This window comes from Syngnathus floridae, chromosome 22, assembly GCF_059516105.1.
Source record: "Syngnathus floridae isolate MCC-2025c chromosome 22, RoL_Sflo_1.0, whole genome shotgun sequence".
In the NCBI taxonomy this organism is placed as follows: domain Eukaryota; kingdom Metazoa; phylum Chordata; class Actinopteri; order Syngnathiformes; family Syngnathidae; genus Syngnathus; species Syngnathus floridae.
Genome location: NC_142434.1, coordinates 4,914,716 through 4,940,559, shown reverse-complemented (window position 1 = coordinate 4,940,559; position 25,844 = coordinate 4,914,716). Strand labels below are relative to the sequence as shown.

Sequence of the window (25,844 nt, the reverse complement as noted above, 5' to 3'; positions counted from 1 at the left end):
AACGGAATGCCAACAGTTCTAAAGCACAAGATGATTTCATTTGTCGGGGCAATGAAGAAAACGATGCCAATAATCGAAACCATTGCATCCAATTCCGTCGTTAAAACAAAAATGCAGAAGCGTCTCATCTTTAGAATGACGCTCAACTGGCTTGGACAGGAGTAAAGATTAACTGACACATACGATTAATTGATTAATCGACAAAATAATCAACAGCTCTACTGGCTTATAATGCTGGCACCAAATATTTTTTTACCCAACGATGGAGGTCATGTGGAGTCCACCAAAATTTCAAAAACTTTATTTGTTAAACAGAAGTGTCCAAATGTCTTTTTAGTCAGCCGATATTTAAAACTCAATCAGCAAAGACGACATGATCTCGATCTTGATATAAACCAAAGCGGTTTTCAGAGGGCGCAAACGTCTGGCTCGGGTCCAGCTTCCACTTGGACGGCGCTCAGTGAAAGGAGGGAAGGACTTGTCTCGTCTTAGCTGTTAAATCCCCGCTGAGACGGCGAGCGAAACGTGAGATTTACATACGACTTGTTACCAAGCTTCCGTTTTAATTTTTTTTTTTTTTTTGACAGTCTCTTTGCCAACAGGTACTATCGCGCACGGGCTCTGACAATCTGCCGACTGCTCCTCAACAGTCTTGATATCAAAGTTGATATCTCACGTTGCTACAAATGCAAATGAAGCGTCGCCTCGAAATGATGTACGCTTGTAATGCAATTATGCAAATGCTCAGAATTGGCTCAACGGGAGCACCTCAAGTGTTGCGGCGATTAATAGAACAATTTTAATAGCAGCCGATGGCTCTATTTTCGTAACGTTCTACAGAATGGTTTGGCATAGTTTTTCTATGTCTAATATTTTTTTTTATTATTATTAAATTGTCTGAAAGCAGAAATAGCTGAGGGCGGGTGGAGGGACTACCGGCGACAATTTTACATAGAAATGAACAATTGTGAGTTTCTTCAAAGCGCACTACTTTACTCCCGCCAGCAGAGGCGCTAGTGATTCACTCACGCCTATAAAAGTTAACCGAGAGCTGCGCCAAAGTGCTTCTTTTATACATGACAAGGTTTTGACCTTTGTGCAAAACAAAGGACCAAATAATGGGTTACCGTGGCAACCTGTCAAAAAGACAAGGGGACAATTTAGCCATATCAAAGCGCAAATCCCATCAAGCGTAAACTTTCATCGGCGCTACATCAAAGCCGCCCTAAATGTCAGCATCATTATCAATCAAAGACACAAATACCAAAACGCTAAAAATCCGCACGCCTCGAGGTTTCTTTCGTCACTTAAGCGCTCGAGTGAGTCATCTCTCCGAGCCAAACTTCTAAACTGGAGCGGCGCTAACAGGAAATGAGGCAACCGACGTGAGTCAGCGCGACTGACTTGACGACTGGCAGGCGGCGGTAATGCGCCAACGTCAACTTTGCTGACATTTAAGTGCCGTTGCTTCCTTGGCGCCTCGTTGCGATAAATAATTACTTGGACCCGGGAGTCGCTGAAAGCTTCCATTTGTCTCGTTTTTAATTTCACGCAAATTGATAAAGCGCCGTCAAAACCAATTCCGTGCTCGGCTGTGCGACAATATACCGGTATATATGTATTGGACTATATATATACGGACACATAAAACGCAGTAGAGTCAAGTATGGCAATAACACAACTCTCGGCCGTATAACACAATGTAGTATTAATAAAACCCTGCACTGTGGCCGAAGCACATTACACGGGCCAGCTCCCCCCGGAACCGTCCGGCATAAGGACGAATAAATAACAATAAAAGAAAAATAGAATGCTAGCTAGTAGAGCGCAACCTCCGCTGAGGCTGACCAATCAAAAATATGGTTGTTGGATTTGAAAATGATTGCGCAAACTTCACCATTGGTGAAAAATTGCCCACTCGGTCGTGTCGTAATTCAAAATGTAATTCTGAAAAATGTTAAATGCTAACATTCGGGAAACAATTGTATAGATGGCATTTTATCATTCTCTCACTTCTGAGTGTTTCACCGCCATCTTGTGGCAGCCAAAGGCAATTACCAATCCCGGGGGGGATTTTTGCTGTTCATTCGAGCGCGAGCAGTTCGACTAAGAGCACGCAACTCTAGGGACGAGCGCGGCCTGCAAAAGGTGTTGTTACATCTCGCCTCCATGTTGCATTAGATCAGACAGGCGAGGTGGGAGGGAAAAAAAACGAAAAAAAAAGGAAACAAGGTTAAGTGTTTGGCGTCTCCGCGCCACCGCTCGGCTGCTCTTGGCATCTCTGCGTCTATCCGTCTTCTTCTGTTGCTGTCCTGCGGCATATGAAACGCTGGGCGCCAAATTACGTAAATAAATAAATAACCTCAGCAGAAGGTTTTGAAAATCTATAAAAATGTCCCGCGCGTTGACAGGAATCATGTCTGAAAATAGAAGAAAACTGGATATGGTCTTTCCGGTCCCGAGCAGCCGTTATAGACAACATCGATTAATCGATCGACTCGTGCTAAAATAGGACGATTTTATTATTATTTTTTTTTACATTTTAAAAACCTCTTGAATTCAATTTTTGTCCAGATAGTTTCCAACACACATCATTAAATTTAATGTGATATCAAATCGCCCATCTTCTGTCACTCTTGGCGTCCCGATGAACATGTTAAAATAAAAAATAAAATCAAAAAGCAGACTCATACTCTCCTCAACTCGTGACTTTTTTGCCTCTGCTCCCGCCATGTATATTTAATGGCCACGCCCGCCACGCCTTGAATAATGCAGCGACCGTGAGTGAGACAAAAGTGAGGGAACGGCCGTGATGGCGGGATGAGAGAAGAGGAGTGTGTAATCACAGCCAAACCTCTCACCTCGGTTCCCGGCCTCCTTCCCTCCCTGATATTTTATCACCTTTCCCCTCCGCTTCTCTTCATTCCCATTCGAAGCGCCACCGCGCCGGTTCCCCAAGAATTGCTAGCAAGGAGCGCGAGCGCAGATGTGTGCTTTTTTACGGATGGCGGCAGATGCTCATTAGCAAACGCTAAGGCATATTCATAGCTGGGGGTCACGGGTCGGACAAAATAGCGGTATGGCGCAGTATTAGCGTGGGATACCTTGTGGGCAAATGATGGTATTTTTGGTCACGATGTACAGATGTAGGGAAATCAACCGATTAATAAGCGCAAGGCCATAAGCAAAAAAAAAAAAAAGTTTTTATATGTATATTTTTGCGTTGGCGGCAGTATGCTTTGAAGACTTTTTCCGTGGCACTGGAGAAAAGTTTGAGTTGAACTTCATCGTCAAAGTGTTAATTCGATGTTAGCATATTAGCGATGCATTTTTTTTTCATTGACTGCCAATGACACTCTTTGTAGTCAAGGTCACATGTTCAGATTAATTTTAAAATTTAAATAAACGTGGGGAAATAACGTATAATATTCCTCACTTGATATTTATTTTATTGTTGGTCTTATTTTGGAAAGAAGCCTGCCCTCTACTGAGACGCCATCCCAAAGCTCCATCCTCTCTTCTTATCTGGCCTACTTTTTTTTTTTTTTTTTTTAAAGAAAGCAATACAAAACAAAAGCCTCAAAGTACATTTTTGATTCTTTGAACTATTTGGGGTGTTCCCGTTTCAAGTTCCCCGAGTATATGCATCCTTGTCATCGCAAATGTTGCTTGAAAGAGAAGGCACGCTTTCGCGAGCGCTCTTCGCCATCCCGGATATTAAAAATGCATTTAAATACTCTTTTTTTCCTTTTTTTTTGACCTCCATCCCTCTCTCTCTCTCTCGCACACATTTTCTGCCAGCATCCCAGTCAGAAATAATCCATGAGCCGGTGTACCTTTGATCCATTTTAGATCCGTGCTTTTAAAAAGGTATCAAACCTCACTGAGTGACGATTTGGACGTGAGAGGGGGGCGTCATCCTCTCCAATGTGGCCCCCACGGCTCCGTGTTAAACTTCTCACCGACGCGTTCATTCTGTCACCTGTGGTCCCAAACAATCTGCCGCAACTATAATTCGGTAAGACTGAAAGATCAGACGGCTGCGAGCAGGTAAAATACTCGATTGGGTTTGAATCTGGAGATTGGCTCTAAATTTTCTGCAAAAATGAGAACGACGTTAAATGACGTCATACATCACTATTATTTTGTCAACATTACTTTGTGTTAAGAGTGATAGCTACCGCAATATTGATACTAGCTTTGCTAGCCCACCGTATGTTAGCTATATCACTGTTAGCATGCAGCTAGCTAACTTTAGACATAAACAAGTTCGCGTGTTGCTGCTGCCTTACGAGTAGAAACGACTTTCCGGCCATTCCGCCCAACCCTCGTCTAGGCTGCGAGTGTCACATTCAACAGTGGCGCCGTTTTCTTATTGCAAAGCTTTCTATAGCAAGTGTCAGTCTCGCGCCACATGTCACACCCGTTAGCGGCGTTTTAGCGGTCGGGAAAATGACTCCAATACTTTTGCGTTTCAAAAAGGTCAAAGGCTGCGCTCTGAATGAAGTTTATGTTGGTCGTTTGCGCTTGGCGCTAACGCGATTAAAAGCGCTTCTTGTCCTATCTGTATCGTAAACACAACAATTCAATTAAATCCGCCGGGGACAGCCCCGTCTCGCTCTCATTTGGGCGCGGCACGATCAGGTAATTGTACACATTAACGCTCGCACAGTCAGCAGTTTGCTTGCGCGTAAATGTAATGATCTCCTGGTTCTCATCAGAGAACTTGATTAAACTTTCATTTAGTGTGTGTGCAAGAGCGTAATGGACTGCTAACAGGTCTGCTGACTTCACTGCTGCCCTGCTTGTTTTTTTGGGCGCTTTTACAACCAAATAGAGGACCGAGTTTCACCCACTACGAACATTCTTATCTCCTGCAGCAAGCGCTTCGTCAGTATTAGTATTATTGAGCGGAAAAAAAGATTTTTACAGCCAGGGCCTCCAAAAAAAAAGCATGAATACATTCTTCTAGGACGATTAGGTGTGGCGTCAAAGCACACCGTCTCATTAGGTCGCCATTGTTAAAGGAGGTTTGATCGCTATGGGAGTCCACACAAAGCAGGAGGCCCTAATGAGTTTTCCAACTCGCTGCTGCGTCTTCATCACCATCATCATCATCATTATCAGCTTAATGCACAGCGTCTTGACAAACAAATCAACCACGATCGCTAGACTCTGAAGGATTCCAGACTTGCTCATTCTTTTGCTTCCTTGTGACCCATAATTTAGAAAAATCATTGTTAGTGGGGTTACGGTTATTGTGATTGCAAAAGTGTGCGCACCCTAATAAATAGGGACATGGGTGATTGCTTTAGAACGAATATCAATCTCTTAAAGTTACAAGAGAGAATATAGCCGGGAAAAAGTCACGTGGGAAAGAGTACAGACGCAGATTGAAATCCTCGGAGAGCGGCGGCGCTCAACTCCCTCGACAGACGGCGAGGTGAGCAGAAGGCTGACTCAAGGAAGCGATCAGCAAGACAGCCGCTCGTGTGTTCGTCGCGCTGAGATGAGAAGCAAAGGAACGGCGGCGCGGGGGGGCCGCGAGCGGGGTTGCGGGGAAGACCGTGGGAAAGACTTCCCACTTGTGACTGACCTCCGCCTCGGAATGCTTGATAAACAAACAGCAACGCACATTAAGAAGCCGACGCAACACGAAAGGGATCGCTGAAAGGGCGGATGGCGTCCATTTTGTTAAGTCATCATGGCTGTCTGCTCGCAGGATGACAAGGAAACAATTTTAGCCTTTCTTCTCCGTCCCCCGCCAAAAAGAAGCATTGCCCATTAAGATAAATAGAAATGCCGTTAATCCGTTCCAGCCTCCCAAAAAACACCCCAAAAAATAGCATAAAATTGTTTTTGCTAGCTTTCGGCTATCCAGACATACCTCAAATTTTAGCTAGCATGACAAAGCGAAAAAAAATGAATAATATTTTGCAAGTTTGTTCTCGCAAATACACAAAAATGTAAACCAAACGCTTCGATATCAAAACATCTTTAGCTATTTAAACATATCACAGAGAATCCCATTAAATATGATCAGGCTCAGATTTATATGCAACCTAATCCTCGGATTTCTGTGCTCTCGTTACATCACCATCTGACACGTTCCGATGCCTTACGTGAACGACTTCCAAAAGTCAAGACACTCGCTGCTCTCTTTGTGAGGATTATTAAATTCCATCCCAGTACATCTTGTGTCATCGCCACTGATTTAACACCACATGCTTACCGCCCAACACCAGCTGATAAGGATAATCTCCACAAGAGGAAACAAAAAAAAACATCCTAGATAGCGTTCTCAAGGAACCCAGATAGTTGCAAGCTAATCCAACTTTGCGTCCGCCGACCGAACCACGACGACATTGGAAGTTCTTGGCAAATAAATCTCACCAGGAGATAAATAAGACGCATGCAGATGCTGATAGCAAACACAGATGCTATCAAACGAGCTTCTCGTGGTGCCAAAAGACATTTTGGTGGTGTTTTCAAGCTGTGATCACTCGCGCTTTCGAGACGACGTTCGTTTCCCCGCACGGCGACATCAAGCAATTGCAAGTGTGTTATTTACTTAAGGATTTGGAAGACAATCTGTTGTTCGAATCTTTTTTTTCTTTTTCTTCCCTTCTCAAAAGCGCACTAGCGCACTGCTGCGTTTTTGTGAGCCAGCCCCTCGGGTTGAGTGGGCGTCAAGCTGTGACTGCCGCTGTCGGATTGGAAAATAAAACCACATATGTTAGACGGCATCGTTGCCATGTCCTAGATATGTTTTCAGTCCTTTTGATACAATCGCCGAAGGACTCGGGGTGCCCACGCGAACACGCTCGCGGACACACACGGAGGTTTTCTCATCAAACAATGCAACATACACGCGTGTACATATGCTCGCGAAAAAAAAAATCTGTAAATCGCATTAGGCAAATGAGCGCCGGGCGGTGAGTCGGCTCCGTTCGCTTATTGTGACAGATGCGGGCTTAAAAACGGGGCTGCGTTTTAATATGCAAATCTCGGCGCCCGCAAAAGCGCGAGATTGGGCGGAAGGATGGCAGGCGCGTCAAATGCCGGATGGGATGAACTCACCAAAAAAACAAAATTATCTCAACCGCATCACACTTACCCAACTAACTCTCGCTTGACCTCCATCATGGCCTTGCAAAAAAGCTCTCCGGCAAATGCCCGACAAACAAACAAAAGCGACGCTCCCAAGGGGAAACTCAATTAGGCCCACTCGTCACACACAGATAGAAGCCCACGTTCTCGCAAAGCGTCAAGAGGCTGTTGACACGTTTCAGCCCTAATTGAGTGGCTGACATTTTGATTCGGGGGGGGGGGGGGGGGGAGTATTTAGCACATGAACATCTCACTTAAGGGCGTCCAAGGCTACCTGAGATGATTCTAGACAAAAATAATCCAAAAACAAGTATTGACATTTCATATCTATGGACTATATAACGCAGCAGAGGTTGCGAGTTTCAGTCAGGTGTGTCAGAAAAATTCCAGGACAGCGAGATTTACCCCCCCTCAGTGAGCACCCGAAAATTAACAGGCACATCTACTAAGACCTCCTGCTGCGTTCGCTTCTTCTCAATGAGGAAAATTGCAGCAGAACAACCAGGAGAATATCTTGAGCATCTGACAGTTCCTGGCCGAGAACATCCAGACACACTTGTTTGACATGATCACTTTCACTCTTTGACGGGACAAGTACAGATTTAGAAAAATACTGAACATCTTGCTTCCATAACCAACAGCCCAACATTGCCAAGAAGTAATTTCTGCAATGTCAGGGTGGAAAAGTAAATTGCAGAGTAGACTGGACTTGCTTGTCACAATAACAGAGCTCCCACAAACCACAACTACATTTGAACTTGTCAACGACTCACGGGTAGACGACATGTTGCTGACGGCTGACTGAGAGCTTTCAATCAATCTCTAAACTGTCACACAGATTAAAAAAAATATGAAATTTTGGTCTTACCTTGAAGAGGCGCAGTATGTTGGCCACCATGATGGACACGGAGCTCGCCGCCGCTCCGATCACGCCGACAATTTTATCCGGCTTGGTGAAGATGGGCGGGTCGCCGTTGGCACAGCGCACGTCCGAGCCGTCCCTCTCGATCAGGGCCTGCACGAAGGTCAGCGACTGCTCCAGAGCGTACGTGTCCCTGGAGCAGGTATCCAAGATCCGCGCCCCCAGCGTGATGTTGGGCAACAACTCGGGGTCCTTGTTGATCAAGTCGATGGCGAACATCATGGCCTCCAGGCGGTGGATGCCCTTCTCCTTCTTGAGGTCCCCGCAAGGTGTGCCGCGGTCGCCCCGCGAGTGCACCGGGAACAATCCGCCCAGGATGATGTCGCCGTCCAACCGGATGGAGTGGGCGTACTCCGGCGCGGCCTGGGGGTCGATGGGGAGTCGCTGTGGCCGGGCGACGGGAAGGAGACAAACGGACAAGAGGACCAGCGGGACGAAGACGACGGGGTTGGACTGCGGCTGACGGTTCGATTGAGGCTCCATGATTGGAGGTGATCTCGGAAGGGTTAAGGATTCCAAAAGTAAGGGCGGGGGGGGGGGTTCTACTGGTTGACAAGGGTGTGGGGGAGGAGCCAAGGGGTGAAGCTAGCTGAGCCCCAGGAGTGAGTCATATTCCAAACGAGACGCATCTAGAGGATAATAATCTTTTTCGGGCGTTTGTCCACTGGTCACATGTTCAGTCGAGCCTGGTGGGGGAAACAGAAGAAGAGGGTCTTAATTCTGCTGAGAAATATGAACCTGAAACTTTTGGCACAAAATTGCAGTGGGATTGAGACAGACCCTTTAGGCGAATAGTAAAATTCCAAGAGAAATTGAACCCCCCCCCACCCCTAAAAAGGTTACTTCGAGACTGCATAATATTGCGGCGTATATCTCTCTTCGCCACAAGATGGCGCCAAAGTAAGGCCGACCGTATTTGCTAGTCAAATGTTTACACGACATTGGCAGCGCCGCGGTTCCGTGAAAAATACCGACTGAAATAATTTCCCTCCCCTCACTTTGGCTGCAATGAGCCGCGTCTGCTTGCATCATTAAGAACCCGCCAAAAAGCCCGATGAGCGTTCGTGACGTTGAGGATTCCAACAGACGCTCTTGCACCTGTTCAATCAAACACATCGATTTAACGCGGCACCGTGTTTCCATTGGCAGCTGCGGTTCACGAAAAGGAGCTCGCACCTCCGTCCTTGCGAGGAAGTCATAATATCTGGCATCACCCCGCCGTCGCTGGCGCTGGAAATTGCTTGTGACAAAGCGACTGGCTCCTACATGACACGAGTGCTAATATGCTTTCATGAGCCCGGGCCCTCGGGAGTTATTCTTTTTTTTTTTGGGTGGGCCTAACCCACAGTCACTTATTTTATTTATTGCACTGATGCAGTTTTAAGTTTTGAATTCACTATATTACAGGAAGATATGCTATATTGGGGTTCATGGGTCAAATGGCGGATTTTTAAAGGATTGTCTTTTTTCGTTGGGTGATGGCCACTGGACATCTTTTATTTATGGGCGTCCTAAAAAGTGCTGATTTGCCAATTAATTATTTTTGTAGCTGCGGTACAAATGGCCCGGTTGCAAAAGAGTCTTGCAAGTCAAAGAAATAACTGTGCTTGTTTTGCCTTTACTGCCCGCAGAGAGTGAATGAATGATAAATGGCTTTTGGATCGCCCCTCCAAGCCCCGCAGGCTGCCAATGCTAAGCTAATTAGCCGCTTTCTGTGGTTTAATTAGGAGCGCAGCGCTACCCTTGGAGCCAAAGAAATGAAGGAACGGGTCTGCCATTTTCTCACAGTGAAATAGCGTTAATGGGCAATGGACAGGGAAAAAGGCAAACAAATCAAAAATTAAACATGTCTTTGCTTGAGCCAAAAGTTCCATCTTGAGTATTTGAAAATAGCAATTGCACACGTCCTAAAAATGCAAAAAAAAAAAAAAGCACTAGTGAAAATGAATGTTTATTTTTGGGTCTTTCCCGTTAGCGTTTCAAGCTAGTTAACATTGAAAATTAATTCTCCAATGTTTTCAAAAATTAACTCATTATTTTTTGGGGAAATTTTAAAAGTACAAATGTATCGGTGCTGGGTATCAGTATCGGTAAAACAAAGTGGTATCGAAAAAAGACAAAGCTCTTTTTTGCTTTGGTGCCACCTTGTGGCATGTTGACGTCACGGAAACAAATTGGACTTGAGGAGCTTCATTCAGCCCAAAAAAAAAAAAAAAAACTGCCACCATTTTCTGGCAGTTTTACTAAATTACAAATCGTTTTAGCGTGAACGTTAATTACTCAGTGATTTTCTGCGATACACTATTTGCAGCAAATAAAAACTTTTCAAACCAATTAAATGGAACTGGATAATTTCCCAGGGCGAACCAGATTTTTCACAGCTCACCGATTGGAAATCCTTGAAATAAATGACGATAACTGAGAATTTTTGCTTTGGGTCAGATCACCGATGAGGGACTTGAAACTTTTCAGGACTTCTTCATCACATCTTCAGGCTAATCCAGCATGGGAGTTCAACGACTTGGCATCTCAAGAAAAAGTACCCGTGCCCAATTTCATCTTGAGGGCTCCTAATAGGTTTAAGACTCCAGTCGCAGCCTGAATATCTTCCACTCTGGCGCTCGTTTTGCGGATCCAGCTCTAATTCAATTGTGTCCCAATTAATTCATCACTTCCTCGCCTGTGAATGGAATGAGGTCAAAACCACGACACGACATACGAGGCAAACGAACTGCGATGATGAAGAAGCCGCTTTTATGTAGGTTGGCCAGATCTGCTAGCACGGTGCAATTTTAGAGCCCGGGCACGATTTTGTTTATTCAACACTTTTTTTTCCAGGGTGGATCAAATGTCACGATAAGATAATCCTATTGTGTCAGAATACACAAACATGTGGAACTGCCAACAACCAAATTACTGCAAAACAACAAAAATATAAAGATTTAACATGAATATTCATTGAAAAAAATGTGATTAAATTTGATTTATGTATTAAACAACAAAAAAATCTGGAAATTCCAATGGATACAATTTGATTGGCTTAACTTTCATCAGAGAATTCTACTCCTGATCCAAATTTCATTTTCATGTTGAAATCCAACAAAAAAACAAACAGACAAGTGCGTGACTGACTCATCGTCCCTCTTCATCGGACTGGCAGCGGTGAGTTTGGCTCACTTGTCGCTTCACTCTACCTTGTCCTCTTTTATTCCCGCCACCGTCTCCCTCCGCAAGACTCCAGCATCCCCCCCGCCCATCGTCCCTTGTCTTATTTACACCCCCCGCGTCCCTGCCTCCGCCTCCTCTTCTCCATCATCGCTCCATCACTCTTGCGCAGGCCTCCACTCGTCTCCGGGGAGCTCGCTGCTCTTTTCAGCAAGTGACAGTCCTCCAAACCCCACCGGTGCACCCCCCCCCCCCCCCTAGAAACAACCCCACCCTCCCTCCAAATCACAGCAGGTGTCACTGCTGCGGATCGGATTCTCATCTTTTCGCCACCATTCATTGCTGTTTTATCCGCGCTGCTTTTTCTAGCATCTGTGACGTATGATCTGGTGGGAGAGCAAGATACGACCCCCCCCACCCAGCAATAACTCAATGCGTAAAAAAATTATTTACAGAGTTGCTTCCTGTCCCACATGTACAAACACGACACAACAATTAACAAAACTTGTTGACACAAAATGAAGAAAGTAAGAGGAAACCATTTTAAATCAAATTATCCCAAGGAAAATGTCTTACATCATATTTACGAAGACGATGTGCCTAATTGACAACAGTCAGATCCAGACGCTACTAGTAGCACTGCTGTCAGTGCCAGCTGAAGAGGATGCAGTTGAGATGAAGCACAATATGTTGATTAATGTAATTTAACACTAAAAGCGTTGGTGTGATTCACTTATTCCATAAAATGATTTAACCCAGTTGATTCAATTGGAACAAATTCACTGATTTATTTTTATTGATAAACAATACGGGTCCCACTGCTTGAATAATTACCAACACTCCACCCTCATATATTACACAAGGAAGCTTCGACAGTTACAATATAAGTTATCAGCATTGGAAACAGTTAATATGATAAAAGAAATGGAAAATACTCGCCCATAATCTGATTATGCAGCTCATATAGGGTCCCATAAAGCTCTGCATGCAGTCTCATTAAATGAGACAGTGCCATCCTCTGTGAAAGATGAGGAAACACCACTGCAATATTCCCTTTGAGGGGGAAAGCTCTAAGGTGGGCTTCTGTTACCCACGCACGACGCAAAGAATGGAAATGTTGGAGTCACTGGTGGAATGTGAATGGAGAAAGGAAATACCTTAAAGTCTTCAGAGTGTGGAAGATGAGGAGTATCCTCCCCGAGTGGACTTCCAGTCTTCTCCCGTGCGGGGGTCCCTCCAAGAGAAGAAAAAAAAAATAAAGCAGTCCTCCTTGAGTGTGATATCCTTATCCACGACAGTTTAAAAAAAAAAAAAAACGTAAGTGAAGACGCCCAAATGTTGCTAGAAGTGCTCCTTGCTTGTGTTTACAGGTAAATATCGAACGAAATACCGTCCGTGGGACGAGCGCAGCTGCCTCAATCAAGCGCTCCCCCCAAAACGTGCGCGCGGCCACGAGAAGGTAGAGGGAGTGCGTGCGCGCGACATGGAGAGAGAAAGTCAGACCTACGTCACGACACGTCAATAATCAGAAAACACCTGCATTCGTTTCACGCGTTACGTCAACAGCTGGGATCTCAATTGAGCCGCACGAACGTCAATCAAGTTGATCGATCCGTGTTGATAGGTTAGACAGTTAACGGGGAGAATATGTTATAATTTTACACGAGCGCGTCAATATGTCAAATCCGCCCTATTGATTGCCTCAACTTGAGTCAATTTTTTTCGATTACGCCCATTGATTGTCATAAGCACCGCCCACCACGAGAAACACAGGAGCGTCATGGATCTTGGTGTGGGAGTGGAATTAAAATAAATGAAGCGCATCTCATCTGCGTTGTAATAACAATTTGATCAGCCGCGAGGAACGCGATTGGAGGAGCCCCACGGGGGTTCGCTTGTGTGTTGATTGGAGGGCGAGGGGGAGGTGAGGGGGGGCGGAGTGCAACATGTTCAATTTGATGGTTGGGACTCCGCTGTGCCTATAGGAAAGAAATATGTAACACTAGCGTTATCTTGAGGCCAAAAGATGCCATTGCAACAAGTCTCGTCGCCTTAATTTAGCGTTTAATGAAATTAGGCTTAAAAATTTCGTTTTAATCAATATATGTCATTACGTATTGAAATTAAAAAATATTTATACCATTTTGCCTTATGAGTTAAATTCAAAATCAAAATATTTACATTTTCACCTCTAACATATCGTGTCCTTGTCCATCCATTTATTTTTTTAAATTCCATTCAAATCCACACTTTGCCTTGCAATGTATACACAATGGAGGAATATTCAAATTTTATCCAAAACAAATTCCTCGCATCATGCTTGACAACCTCAGAAGAATGACTTCACGACACACAAAAATAAATCAAAGCTATATCGACGAATAGGAAATGACAGGCAAACGAGAAAATGGAAATGTGGGCAAAAGCAATCGCAGTCACGGTAAATGAAGTCTGTCTGTGAAAGAGATAAACAAATATGATGGATGTGGCTTTATTATTCATACCTGAGAGCGACAAAAGAAAGTCAGACGAAAGTCCCACTTAAAAGTTTGAACGTTTATTTGTGTGTGGTTTGTACATTCTAGGAACATTTGAAAGATACCTTAAAATGACAACATGTAAAAGAAACTATTCCCTGGCTAAACTTCTGAGTTTTTAATTCTCATAGCACGCTCGAAAAAAAAAAAAAAAAAAATGCTCCACCTGTCAGACATAGAATATGAACTACTGTATCTATTTCAATTAATATTAACATATCCAACGAGGAAGAATAATTCCTATATTTCCACCCTTCTCATATCAAACTTGTTGACTCGCACGTCTATTGTGTAAAAATAGTTTCCAACCTTTGTTTCATTCCTGGCTTCTTTCTTTTTGAACTTTATTTACATTTGGTCTTCATCTCTCCAGTGTTTTGCAGACTACCTGACCACCTAAATTGATTTAACTAAATAAGTAATACAGAAGGGGCAAAAGTAGAAATGTAAGGAGTGTGGCAAGAACTCAATACATTGGTCGCATTTTGTAATCCAACCTTCAGATCTTTAGACTTCTAAATGCTACAGATTATCTCACTATTTAAATGTAAGTAAATAACCTATATATATATACACATATGCTCTTTATATAATTTACGAATTGACGTTTTGAATGGGTGCGCTTTCACCCCAAAAAAAGAGAGGTGGGGGGAGCTGTTCATCTTCATCCATCAATGGTTCTTTCAGAATATAAAGTTTTCATGGGTAGCAGCACCACCTTCTGGACACTTTTTGCACTACACGCTGCTTTCTACTGGAGTTCCTCTTTTAGAGAAAAAAAATATTAAAAATGTATTTCTCTTGAGGAAAAAAAAAATAGGTGGAAGTTTGTCCCTGTTCTTGTTTGTTTCTTTCGTGGTCCGCATTTTCAATCGACTTCCCGAGGCGAGCATTGTGCCAGCCAAGCAGGCAGGAGACGGAAGGTGGGAGGAAACAGGGCCGGAGGAAAAAGGAGGCACGAGACAAAGAACTCCATTTCACAAAAAGGAAACAGCTGGGAAACGTTTTGACTCAGCTCTTCACGGGACCCGTATTCTACATTCTGGGGGGAATAAATAAAGGGGTACAAACGCACCTCTTAAGCCACTAGCTCAAGTACGCACTCATGTTTTTTGTGTGGTGAATGTTTTGGCCCGGGGGGGACAGGCGAAGGGGGCGCGATGGGAAAGAAAGGAAACATTTGGGAGGAGCAGAGAACTGCAGGCAAAGTGCGCCAAAAGGTTTCTTACGGTGCATTTCTTCTTTACCACACTAGCGATTTGGAACGTGTGCTAACTCCTTTCCTCCTGCTGCCCGCTGCCGTTGCTGCGTTGCGGTGACTTCGCTTGTGAGACTCCAGGTACAACTGAAAACAGACAAAATAATAATATTGTCAAAATAGGACTCATTTGTTTCGTGGCTTAAACATAGAAAATGTGATTTTGGTTCACAGGCTCCCTCTTGTGGTAAGTAAAAGAAATCGCCAAATTAAATATTCAAACAGTGGCTTAAACTTTGTTTTGTAATCTAGCCCAGTACAGTTGTTGAGCACAATTTGATTTATTTAACCCAGAAATACATTTGCATTTCATCTAAGATGGTATGTGGAGATTGAAGAATGTTTAAAGTATTTCTTTTAAAGATCTTTTTGTGACATAATAAAAAAATGAAATGTGATGGATGAAAGGTGTTCCTGAGGCGCTGCAGTGTGATGGCATTTGTGATGTCAATTCATCAAATTGTTTTAATTCTGATTCAAGTCAGGACAAAAAGAAAAGTGAGAAATGTGAGAGTACCTTCTTTGCAAAGGCACGTCCACATTGGTCGCAGGCGTGCAAGGAGAAGTTCTTGGTGACTCGGACTTCGGTGGAGGTTGATCCGGAAGTGCCGCCGCTCTCGGACGGCGCGTCGTGGCGGCGGGTGTTTGTCGGCAAGGCGGAGGATGGATTGCGGTGATGCGAGTGCTTGTCGCTGCGGCGAGTCATCGGGGGGCTGATGGGCCGAGGTTGGGCTTGTTGACGCTCTTGTTTCCGCGTAACGGGCGGCGAGGGGGCGGGAGATGGGGACGGCAGCTCCGGGGTTTTCCGGGCGGAAGTGGAAGGCGGCGCCGCGTCTTGCTTGCGGGTGACGGGAGGCGACGGGCAAGGGGAGGACGTAGTGGAGGCGTGGCGCCCGTTGACTTCCCCCTTGCTGCTGCTGCCAGCCTTCTTGGGGTTGGTGTTGCTGAGGACGGCCTCGGCCAGCCTCTTCACCGCCCGGCTCTCCAGTTTGGGCATGATCTTGGCCAGATAAGGCGACGACTTCTTGTGCACCACTGTCACGTGACGCAGGACGTCCCGCTTGCGGCGCGACTCGTAGCGGCAAAGCGGGCAGCGGTAGAACTTGATGAAGATTTCGTTGCCGTCCATGTGCAGCTCGATGTGCTTGGACAGGTTCTGACGGGAGCTGAACTGGCGTTTGCACAGCTTGCAGAAGAGCTGCTTGAAGTCGAAGCCCACCGACAGTTTGTTTTTGGCCGCCGGACTACCGGTCGACGTGCTGGCTGCCGCCTTGGGGCTCCACGCCGTCTCCTCCTCCTTGACTTTCAGGGTGGCCGAGAGCCCGGCGGCACTTTTTGACGATCCGGTGCTATGAGTGGGAGACGCGGGTGGACTTTGGTCCATTTCCTCATCTTGCTCGTCTTCTAAGGGTTCAACCGCTTCTTGTTTGACTTGGATACTGTTGCTAGGCAGCACTTTGCTGCTGCTGCTGCTGCTACTGGTGGTGTTGGTCGCAGGTGGAGTTGGCGTTGTAGCAGTTGACGTGGTCACTGATCGGTTACTTTTGACGCTGTATATCTTGTGGACGATGCGCATGTGTCTTTTCAACATCAGCTAAGAGACAAACACTTTGCATTAGATCGACAACAGATTTACAGGGTTCCAAAAGTAGCCTTAAAGATTTTTAAAAATGGATACAGTGAAAACAGCAGGGTCCCCAAAATTGAACCCTGTGGAACACCGTACGATAGGGCAACCAAGACTGACCTGTGAGCTGTAATTCCTCTTGCACAGCGTGCAGCGGCTCGGCAGTTGGCTCTGAGATGTCGTCTGAGGTTGACTCTGAGGCTTTGCGCGGTTCTGGTTCAGAGGCGCTGCTTTGGCGTTGACAGGGCCCGACTTGGAACTGCTGCTTCGCGGCGGCGAGGCGCTGTTACCCTTCTTGGGAGGGGTGGCCTCCAGAGAGAGTGGCTGGCCGGGCCGCGAGGCGATGGCGGGGGTGATAGTGTCCCGTCGCAGACCGCGGTGCACCTCGTCAAAATGGCGCCGCACGTTGGTTTTGGTGGCGAACACTTTGAGGCACACGGGGCACGACTTTCCCGGCGGTGTGCTCAGTGACTGTGGCCGACCTTCACAATAAGAACACATTTTAGTTATCTCAAAAAACACTAACGGAAGACAAGTGGGACTAACCTTTCACCATCGAGAGCAGGCTCGTCGGGACCGTCCGCGTCTCGGTGAACTTGCGGAGCTCCTCCAGTTTGGTCTTGTGCATTTTGCGGCAGTGGCGTCGGATGCTGCGGCGCGAGTTGAAGTCTTGACCGCACAGACAGCACGAGATCGTAACGTCCTCCACCTGGACGGACAACTGGCATTAGGTCTGACTTGATGATGTGATTATAATAACCTCACCTTGACGTGTGATTTGCAACACCTACCCCACTAGTGGATCCCTCGTCCTCAGGCTGTGGTGCCGCTTCTTTCGCCTCCTCCTCTTCCGCCTCCCACCTCTTCCTACCCTGGCTGTGCGCTGGGCTCTCTGGACCACGGGGCTGGCCGGTCTGGTTGTTGTCAGCCTCCCCAGTTTCTCCTTCCCACGCGACTGGACTCTCCCTGGCACTGAGAATGCCACATGTCAGTGATGGTGAGGAAACGACAGGTCACTTCTGGCGCCACCAACAGTACCTGGGCGCTCGCGACGGATACCGAGCCAGTTCCTCTTCGGTGGTGAGGTACTGGTACACGGCCTTGCTGGTGCTCTGGATGGGCTCCAGTCGTACCACGTAGTCCGGTCGGTCGGCTCTGTGGTAGATGATATCTGTCAAATCCTGAAGGGCCACGCTTTGCCGGTCATCGCCTAAGGGCACACAAGTCGAAAGTTGGTTAAAGTTGAGAGACAAAACATTAGGTACGCTACATCTAAATAACGTTGACACTGTCAGGCTCACCGTCGTGTTCCGGCAGCCGTGACAGGCAGTAGTAGTCTTTGTGTGTGATGAGGTTGGGCAGGCCTCGGAAGAGACTTCGACACACTTTACACTCAAAGATGGTGTCCACCTCCCTCAGCAGCATGTGCCTCAGTTGGCTGGTGCCTGCACGCACAAAAAACGATGTCGGGAATTAGAGCACCGATACAGCGTGTCGGCCATTTTGTAATTGATGAGCGAACTATATCGTGCACCGTGTAAAAATTGGTGCCTTGAGATTAGAGCTGAACAATTAATCAAATTCAAAGCGACAGCCCAGTGTAGCAGAATGCAATTTAAAAATTGCAAGGAAGCAATTAGGCTGGAAAAACTAAGAAAAAAAAAAAATCAAACGGTTCCCCTCGATAAGTTCTGTGCTGAAGTAGTGAAAATCAGTTTATGAAGCAGAAAAGATGAAAGTGATATTATTCAAATACAGAGACAAAATCGTTCAGCCTTACAAATGACTTAAGACTTTAGATATTAGCATTCGTATCATATATTCTTTATCCTCTGCAAAGAGCAACCAACACTATCACGGCTTAGAGAGGAGTAACTTGTGACGGCCTTTACATTTTATTAAATGAAGTACTTTAGAGCGAATAGGAAAACAAGCCAACGATTCCACTCGTTCCATATTCAGTATATGACTATTTGGTCAAGTGTGAATGTGTGTTCCAAACCTGAACGAAAGCATTCAATAATCTGATGGATTCCAGATTTGGAGGTGTGCAGGGGCTGCTGGAGCACAGGAGGATCTCCGGGTTCGACGCAGTGACCTTGAAAAAGACAAAACAATGAGACGCTTTGTTACTTCTAAGTGGGGCCATTCATCATTTCAGAAAGTTGGGCGATTGTTACCTGCGTTGTGAGAGCCAGGGGTGGTCTGCTTCAGCCAGTCCTCGGTCTGACAGCTCTGGTCCCGGGTGTCGGGGGCGGGTCCCTTGTCGGGCTCTGGGAGCAGAGGGGGGATGGGCTTCCACAGCGGCTTGGCCAGGGCAGAGCAATCACCCTTTGCCAGGATGTCCGCTGGGGTTTCTGGAGGACTTTTAGCCGCTGCCTCGGTAGGAGGGGGAGTGCTGAGGTTGTCAGAGACGCACTCCGGCGGCAGAGTTGGTTCCGTGTTCGAACTGTGTGGAATTTCTTCCGCATCTGGTTGGGGGGACTAAACCAACAAGGGAAATAAAACCAAGTGAGGAGGGTTATAATCACAAAACGCTTATGCTAATCTTGGTAGCCTCGTTATGGTGTTTTGGATTACATGTTAGCATTAAGCTAGCAGTTGGTTGTTAGTGCACTTTTTTTTTTTTATGCAACGGCTAACTTTAACTAGGAGTGACAAACACATTTCATTGGCTGCATTCCGCTCCACTGAACTAAATTGACTAGTCTGACCTAGAATGAATTGCGTGCACGTAATGTCATCAATCCTTCGCATCCAGGGGGTGAAAGTTAACCTCATGACATCCACACACACCTCAGTAGATTAGTGACACGAGCGTGCGTTGGTGTGTACCAAATCGGCTGCACCCGCTGATCTTTTCTCCACCTCCACCCACCAATTTATCCTCATCATCTTACTCACTGCCCCCCTCGTCTGTCTCTCTCACGCAGCACGTCCCTGCTGCCCTTGAAAGGGGATAAACAACTCCCACACTGTGGCGCCTTGCTGAACATCAGTACGGCGCAAAGTGGGCCAACTGGACTCGGAACTGGCGGATTCAGCAAATAACTTATGTTTTGGCATATAAATGTATGGAGAAACAAAGGTTTCTGGTGCAGCTTTAGACCCCTGTACCTGTTGGCGGACAGTGTGAGCGCTCTTCCTCCCGGCTGACTTGGTCTTCACCATGGTGCCGACACGCTGACTTCACCTGTAACATACGACAACAGAATTGGAAAATTTAGTGGATTTTTTTTTTTTTTTAAATATACTTCATCATCAGAAAATTAAATAAAACTGTCCCAGGTTAAGATTTTCATATTGAGCTTTTTCATAAACAACCCTGAATGTGAATTTGGACTGATGTCTCCCTCTAGTGGACGTACAATGCACTCATGCCCGTCAATGTAAAATAAATAACTTATACCAAATATAGAACATAGATTTACTTTGCTCACATTGTTTTACCAATTAAATAGCCTTCATTGTGTCTCTACTACCATCAAAACTAGTAAACCAGTCCAGCTACCCCCCCCTTCCTGTTTCATCCACCATCTGTGTCTGCGCGTCACTTTTAATTATAACATTAAAAGTGATGAATTGGCAAGACAAAGATCGCTAACACCTGTGTGATTACGGTGTAGTTTTATGATTATTTACCTCGTGACGCTAAAAGATCAGCAAACTGTTTATGTAAATAGTAGAAATAAACGGAAAAAACATAATCAGCTTAAATAAACAGTAGTCGGTACATGTTTATCGTTGTAGTTCACAAAAAAGTCCAACAGAGGGAGACAAAGCTGCTACTAAAATGTTGTTGTTCCCCCCTAAAATGTAAAAAGTTGAGTTGTTTCGTTCCGACTCCAACAGGGAAGACACCTGTTACTCGGAAAGACAGAAAAGAGGATACTGAGAAAGTATGCAACAGTTTTTTCTCTTTTCTTTCAAAAATAGCTCAAACAAAGGATGACATCAATGAAGTAAGTCAGGAGTATTTTAATGTGTAACTCAAACTGACACTAAGTGGGTTCATTTGAGTGCTTGAGGCACTCTCGCATTGAACACAAAGGAACCCATTTATCTCCAAATTTCTGCGGAAATCTTGAATATTCTTTATCCCGCTAACCGACCAACACACGACCCTAAAAACCTAACCTCAACAAACGCTTGCGACCCATTCGACCGTCCGTCTCCAGTCTTAGCAAATGGATGGTTTGATTGCCAGATCATGTTGAAATGTGTCTCCCAAATCCATCTCTAAGTCTTGCCAGTTACATAATTTATGAGCAAATACGTGATGCTGCATCCTCAGTGATAATCCACGGCGCGGTTTAAGCCGGCGAGGCGAGACGCAAACCCCGAGAGACGACGTGCAAACGGTCAGGGACTCGAGAAGGAAGCAGTCGGTGCGTCCCGGTGGCCATGGAGAAAAAATCCAGACAGGACTTCTTCCCGAAGGAGCGGTGCCACACTCTCGAACCAATACATCCATTTTGTTTAAACGATTAATCACCCGATTCATTTTAAAAATGCTGTAATGCATGAAATAGTAATAAAAAACTTCCTTTGTGATATTAAAGAACAGAATTTTTTTTATACAGATTTACATGGAATAATTATTTCACCCAATGTTTGAAGGACCATAATCTCTCAATTTAATATTAAAAATAACCTCCAAATGGGCTCCAAAAGCCAATATTGAATTTATCTTCAGTTTACAAAGGGGAAAAAAAAAACAGTTTACTGACACAGCTTAAAATCTCCAAACAAAAGATGCAATCGGACGTCTACTGCTCGAACGTACTCGGTCTATCTTCCATCTGTTTACGTTTACTCCGGCGACAACGCTTGATATATATACAACCTGTCAACAGTGTCTGATAACCGACAGACAAGCAGCTCATTTTCATTAAAAGCAATGACGATTGAGATAAAAACAAGGGAGGGAGGAGATAAAATAGTAAATACCCGTATTTGCATCACGTTTCAAGTCTTCCTGGGGTGTTCACAAAATCTACAAAGTCCACACACCCCTGTTCAAAATCTCTTCTCCGCCGTTATTGGCATATGAAAGCAATCATTAGGAGGGGAAGCAAAATTAAACAAGACAATATGGTTGCACAAGTGTGCACACCCTCTAATAACTGAGATGAAGCTGTGTGTTAAGTGCCTCTGATTAGCCCCAAACAAATCGCTACTCTTCTAGTAGGCTTTTCCTGACCTGCCATATTTTCTCCACTTTCTCCATCCCATGTTTCAGTATTACAAAAACAACGGGCATTTTAATAGGGGTGTGTAGACTTTTACATCGATGCTTCCAGAAAAAAAATGCACTTCTCACGAGATGGTTACGAAGTTCAGGGTGCTTTACTTAAGAGAGTAAGTCAAGTAATGCAAACGCTGGTGGCGTTTAAAAACACAAGCGGTAACGCGCGGCGCGTCACGGTGGTGGAAGCAAACAACCCCACGCGTGACTTCCCCTTACCCAGCGCGTTTACGGGGACTAACGATCCACGCGTGATCTACCCACGACGCGAATGGTCGAGGGGAGGAGGAGGAAGAAAAAGAAAGGGTGGACCGTTCAGCTCTGGCCGGCCTGCTCACTTGAGATAACTGGAACTCGCCTTCGATACAGGGCGAGGAGGTATAGAGCCGTGGCCGGCTTTCGAGCTCTCTTTTCCGGCTTGATGATACTTACGATACCGGAGTACTGGAGGGTGTTGCCGGTCGGGCGCATTGTGCAAAGCCGCTCCAGCCCGGCTGCATAAACGGGAGGGCCGTGACGCAAATACAACCGGGCGATTTAGAAATGACACATCCCGTGTTGTGGTCGCGCGTAGACCCGGATGATCAGATCACGCACGCTTTGGATGCATTACTTTTTTTTTTTTTTTATTAAACTCAAGGCGTATATCAAGTGATGCGAAAATGTCGCGATAGATCGTGTGCTTGTCTAGTGGAAACATGCAAAGTGAGTCGAGTGGCCTCGCCGTGGTGGCCGCTAGGACGCATGCACTGCCTGATCCGGCAGGGGTGGGGGGGGCGGTGGGGGGACAGCCCGAGTGGGACTTAGGAGCGCATTGACGGGCCATAAAGGGGGCTGGCGCGGTGACTATTGTGCTCCCTTTTTTTGTGACCAAGAGTCCCAACTATTTACAAAAGGTTGGCCGGTGCACGGTTGGCGGTTGGGCCAGCTGCGCAAAAAGCAGCAGCGCCACCGAGGTGCTTGCGCAGCGGTCGGACTTCCCCACTTTTTGTGCAAACTCTCCCCACTCGTATTTTTGCGTAAAGCGAGTCAGCGCGCGGGGTTGTTTCCTCTCCCGTAACGGCCCGCCTTTCCCCCCGTCACCAAACGTGCTCAAAATCCCCTTTTAGTCGCTAAAATGGCGTTTAGAAGCGACAAAAAGCGTGTTAGCTTGGCTCGAAACGCACCTTCCGCGCCATCGTGGTGGAGGCCCCCCTTCGTAGCGACTGCAGCATGGCTGGGAAGTGCGGCGTAAAGACGAGTTGAACCGGATAAAAGCACGCACAGACACCGAATAAACACGACATCCACCTCGGTGTTAACGCCACGGAAGCGCCCCAGGCCGCCCGGGCTGGCTTAGCCCCACGACGGCGGTGCTAATATGCGCCAAAAGCTCCAGCACCTTTTCCAAGAGGCAGCAGCCTGGCGCACAGAACCGGTGACCCTTCCATCTTTGCGCGTCCTTCCACCGCACGAAAGCGTCGGTTAGCCTCTGCTACGGGCGCCGATCTCGCTTAAAACACGCCATCGAGGCTGTGTGCACAACCCGCGGGGCTTAGCGCGGAGTGTTCGGGCTGCCCGAAGCCCATGGAAGCGTGCTCGCCGCGGCCGGGTAGAAACGAGGGCGATGACGCCATTTTCTGCAAAAACAAGCAGGCTCGGGAAGCCCGAAGCGGAGGCGCCGAGAGCCTTCCGTGCATCGCCAAACCGCATCAAAACGAGTGCTTACCGTGTATCTCCTGCCGGGTGTTGTGTCGAGGAGGCTACGCGAGGCGATTCGGCCGATCCGGAGCGTATTCGGCGTGGCTGGTTCGTCCGTGCCGTGCGAAGTTGCACTGCGTGCCGCTGCCTTTGTGCACCCAGAGGAGCCTCTCGGGCGCCGAGGCTGCCTCTGCGCAAAGGTGCACCCTCTTCCCCCCGTCCCGCTCGGGCTACCAGACGATCAAGGGTGACAACAGATGAGAATTGATAAAGAGAAAAAGAAAACACATGAAAGAACAACGACGCGTCGTCGTTACGATCCCATTTGATTTCTTTGCAGCTTTCATCCAAAGGCCACACACGTCTAGCGCCAAATTTGTGTCGCCCCCAAAACGCGCAAGCGAACCTTTGACAACACGAACTCTCCAACGGGACGCTTTAAGCTGTACGTCAAAATCAAACTAAACGTATTTATATGCGCAAAGTTGTGGCACGACACAAAAGATTAGTCAAGAATAATAATAATTAAAAAAAAATTATTGATTTTACTGACAATTTGTCAGAGGTGACTGAAAAACATTGGTAAGATCAGAAGTTATGATTCAACTAAAATAAAGTATAGCACAACAAGTGTTATTTTTTAATATATCAACTTAATTTACAGCTCAAGCAACCCCAAAAAACAATTCTCAAATAGAATTTCCACACTTTTAAGTAGGTTAAATGTAACAGATTGAGCTGATTAACCGTCTAGTCAACTTTACTACTGTGCATCGATGTTACTTGAAGTCGATTAATCGTGCTTGTGGCATCTCCCCTTTTAAGTGATTTGTCAGAGCTGACAAAAGTACTTTAAGTACTGATTCCAACCTGGATTTAAGTAATAAAAAATCAAATTTCAAACAGGTTGAACGACTAATCCACTAGTCAATGTCATTTCTCTGATTTGAAGTTTAATTGAGAATCCTATGAACTAAACAATAAGGTTTTTAGCATCTCATTTACCAATCTATTTACAAAAAACAATAATCTGTGGTTTTGATTCATGTCTATATGCTGGTCCGTCAAACTGACAATTTTCCATGGAACTATCATTTATTTCATTTTTTTACCGGCCTTATTTTAATTTCATTCCTGGAGGAAGACCAAAAGCTATGACAATACATCATTTGAATTTATCTACTTAAAGTATTTTCATTGTGATGGACAAGGTTGAAATAGAGGTTAAAAATACAATTCACATTTTGAGAACTTGGCACAATAGAAACAAACAGGGCACACAAAAGTTGTGAACTGAAAATACACAATTAGAAAACTTTTTTTGATATCCAATTTCAGTGCTACTGTCTTAAACTGACTCATTTTAGCAAGTTACCATGACCGCAATGCTAACCTTTGTTAGCTTAGCTCAAGCTAGTATCACAGAGCTTTAGCTTGTTATGCTAACTTCCAAAACTTTGACCGAGTAACACAACTCGACTTGAGTTACTATAATGCTGCTAATAATACTAAAATACGAACTTACCTTATATGCTTCCTGAAATTAGACTCGTTTTAGTCAAAGGTTGATATAAAGTAGACATGTTTAGCAAGAGTAGCACTTGTAAAATCAGGTGATGCTAATAAAACTGGCTTCATCCAAGTGCGCCAAAAAACTTGGATATATTTTTTTAGGGACTACAGAAAATTAATGACCAAAAAATAATTTACGAGCTTGTTACTATTAAAACGTTCAATTAAAAAAATATTTTAGAAACCTTGTGTATTATACTTACAAGTTCAACAACTGAACTCTCCGAAGGCAGCGATTCTTTCACGTACCACTAGAGGGAATCTGCAAACAATACTGAGAAAGACTTTTACAAATGGGGTGGTAACTAACAACAACAACAACAAAAACATGTTGTACGAGTGTTCCAACTATCTTTTGGGTGTTTCCTAGAGGAGGATGAAAGTAAAGCTACAAAAGGGTAACACAATTAATTTAAGCACCGGCATTAATCCATTATCATAAGAATGCTGTTTGTATTGAGGATGAGTGGGCTGAAGGTTTTGTGTCGGGGGGGCCGGGCGTCGGTGCTGCTTGGAGTATTTCAAAATGTTAAAAATAAGCCAAAATATTATTATTGAGCTTTTATAATTAAAAAAAAAAGTCAAGTGTGCATCCATTACGAGCAGACTTACCTTCCAGAGGTCAACCGCGACTTCAGTAGAAAACTGTACGGACATAAAAAACTTCCACATATATAATTCCAGATCCAAAGTCGGAGGCACAAGGTGAAATGATTCTCCAACTA

The 25,844-nt window shown here is 45.4% G+C and overlaps 2 protein-coding genes across 4 annotated transcripts in view; both read right to left on the bottom strand.

Annotated features, from left to right (window-relative positions):
• The window catches only part of grm8a (glutamate receptor, metabotropic 8a), an 86,827-nt gene extending 74,113 nt beyond the window's left edge, over positions 1 to 12,714 (bottom strand). The window contains exons 1-2 of one of the 2 annotated variants that reach the window (XM_088366731.1): positions 12,355 to 12,714; positions 7,979 to 8,718 (exon numbers count right to left, since the gene is read on the bottom strand). In XM_088366731.1, coding sequence (XP_088222857.1) covers positions 7,979 to 8,515 — 537 coding nt within the window. In that variant the 5' untranslated portion in view covers positions 8,516 to 8,718; positions 12,355 to 12,714. The remainder of the gene's footprint in view (positions 1 to 7,978; positions 8,719 to 12,354) is intronic. The other variant, XM_088366730.1, reaches the window with a different exon arrangement.
• A 1,018-nt stretch (positions 12,715 to 13,732) lies between these two features.
• Positions 13,733 to 25,404, bottom strand: znf800b (zinc finger protein 800b). 2 transcript variants are annotated; one of them, XM_088366947.1, is made up of 12 exons: positions 25,323 to 25,404; positions 23,576 to 23,777; positions 19,737 to 19,812; positions 18,800 to 19,103; positions 18,622 to 18,717; positions 17,921 to 18,064; positions 17,658 to 17,829; positions 17,411 to 17,591; positions 17,166 to 17,328; positions 16,740 to 17,101; positions 15,510 to 16,586; positions 13,733 to 15,079 (listed from the first exon to the last, which is right to left on the bottom strand). In XM_088366947.1, the coding sequence occupies exons 3-12, from the start codon at positions 19,788 to 19,790 to the stop codon at positions 14,978 to 14,980; spliced, it is 2,655 nt and encodes an 884-aa protein (XP_088223073.1). In that variant the 5' UTR covers positions 19,791 to 19,812; positions 23,576 to 23,777; positions 25,323 to 25,404; the 3' UTR covers positions 13,733 to 14,977. The 2 variants fall into 2 exon arrangements, with proteins under 2 accessions (XP_088223073.1, XP_088223072.1); XM_088366946.1 differs by lacking the exon at positions 25,323 to 25,404 and adding an exon at positions 25,073 to 25,220.
• Between the last annotated feature and the right edge of the window lie 440 nt (positions 25,405 to 25,844).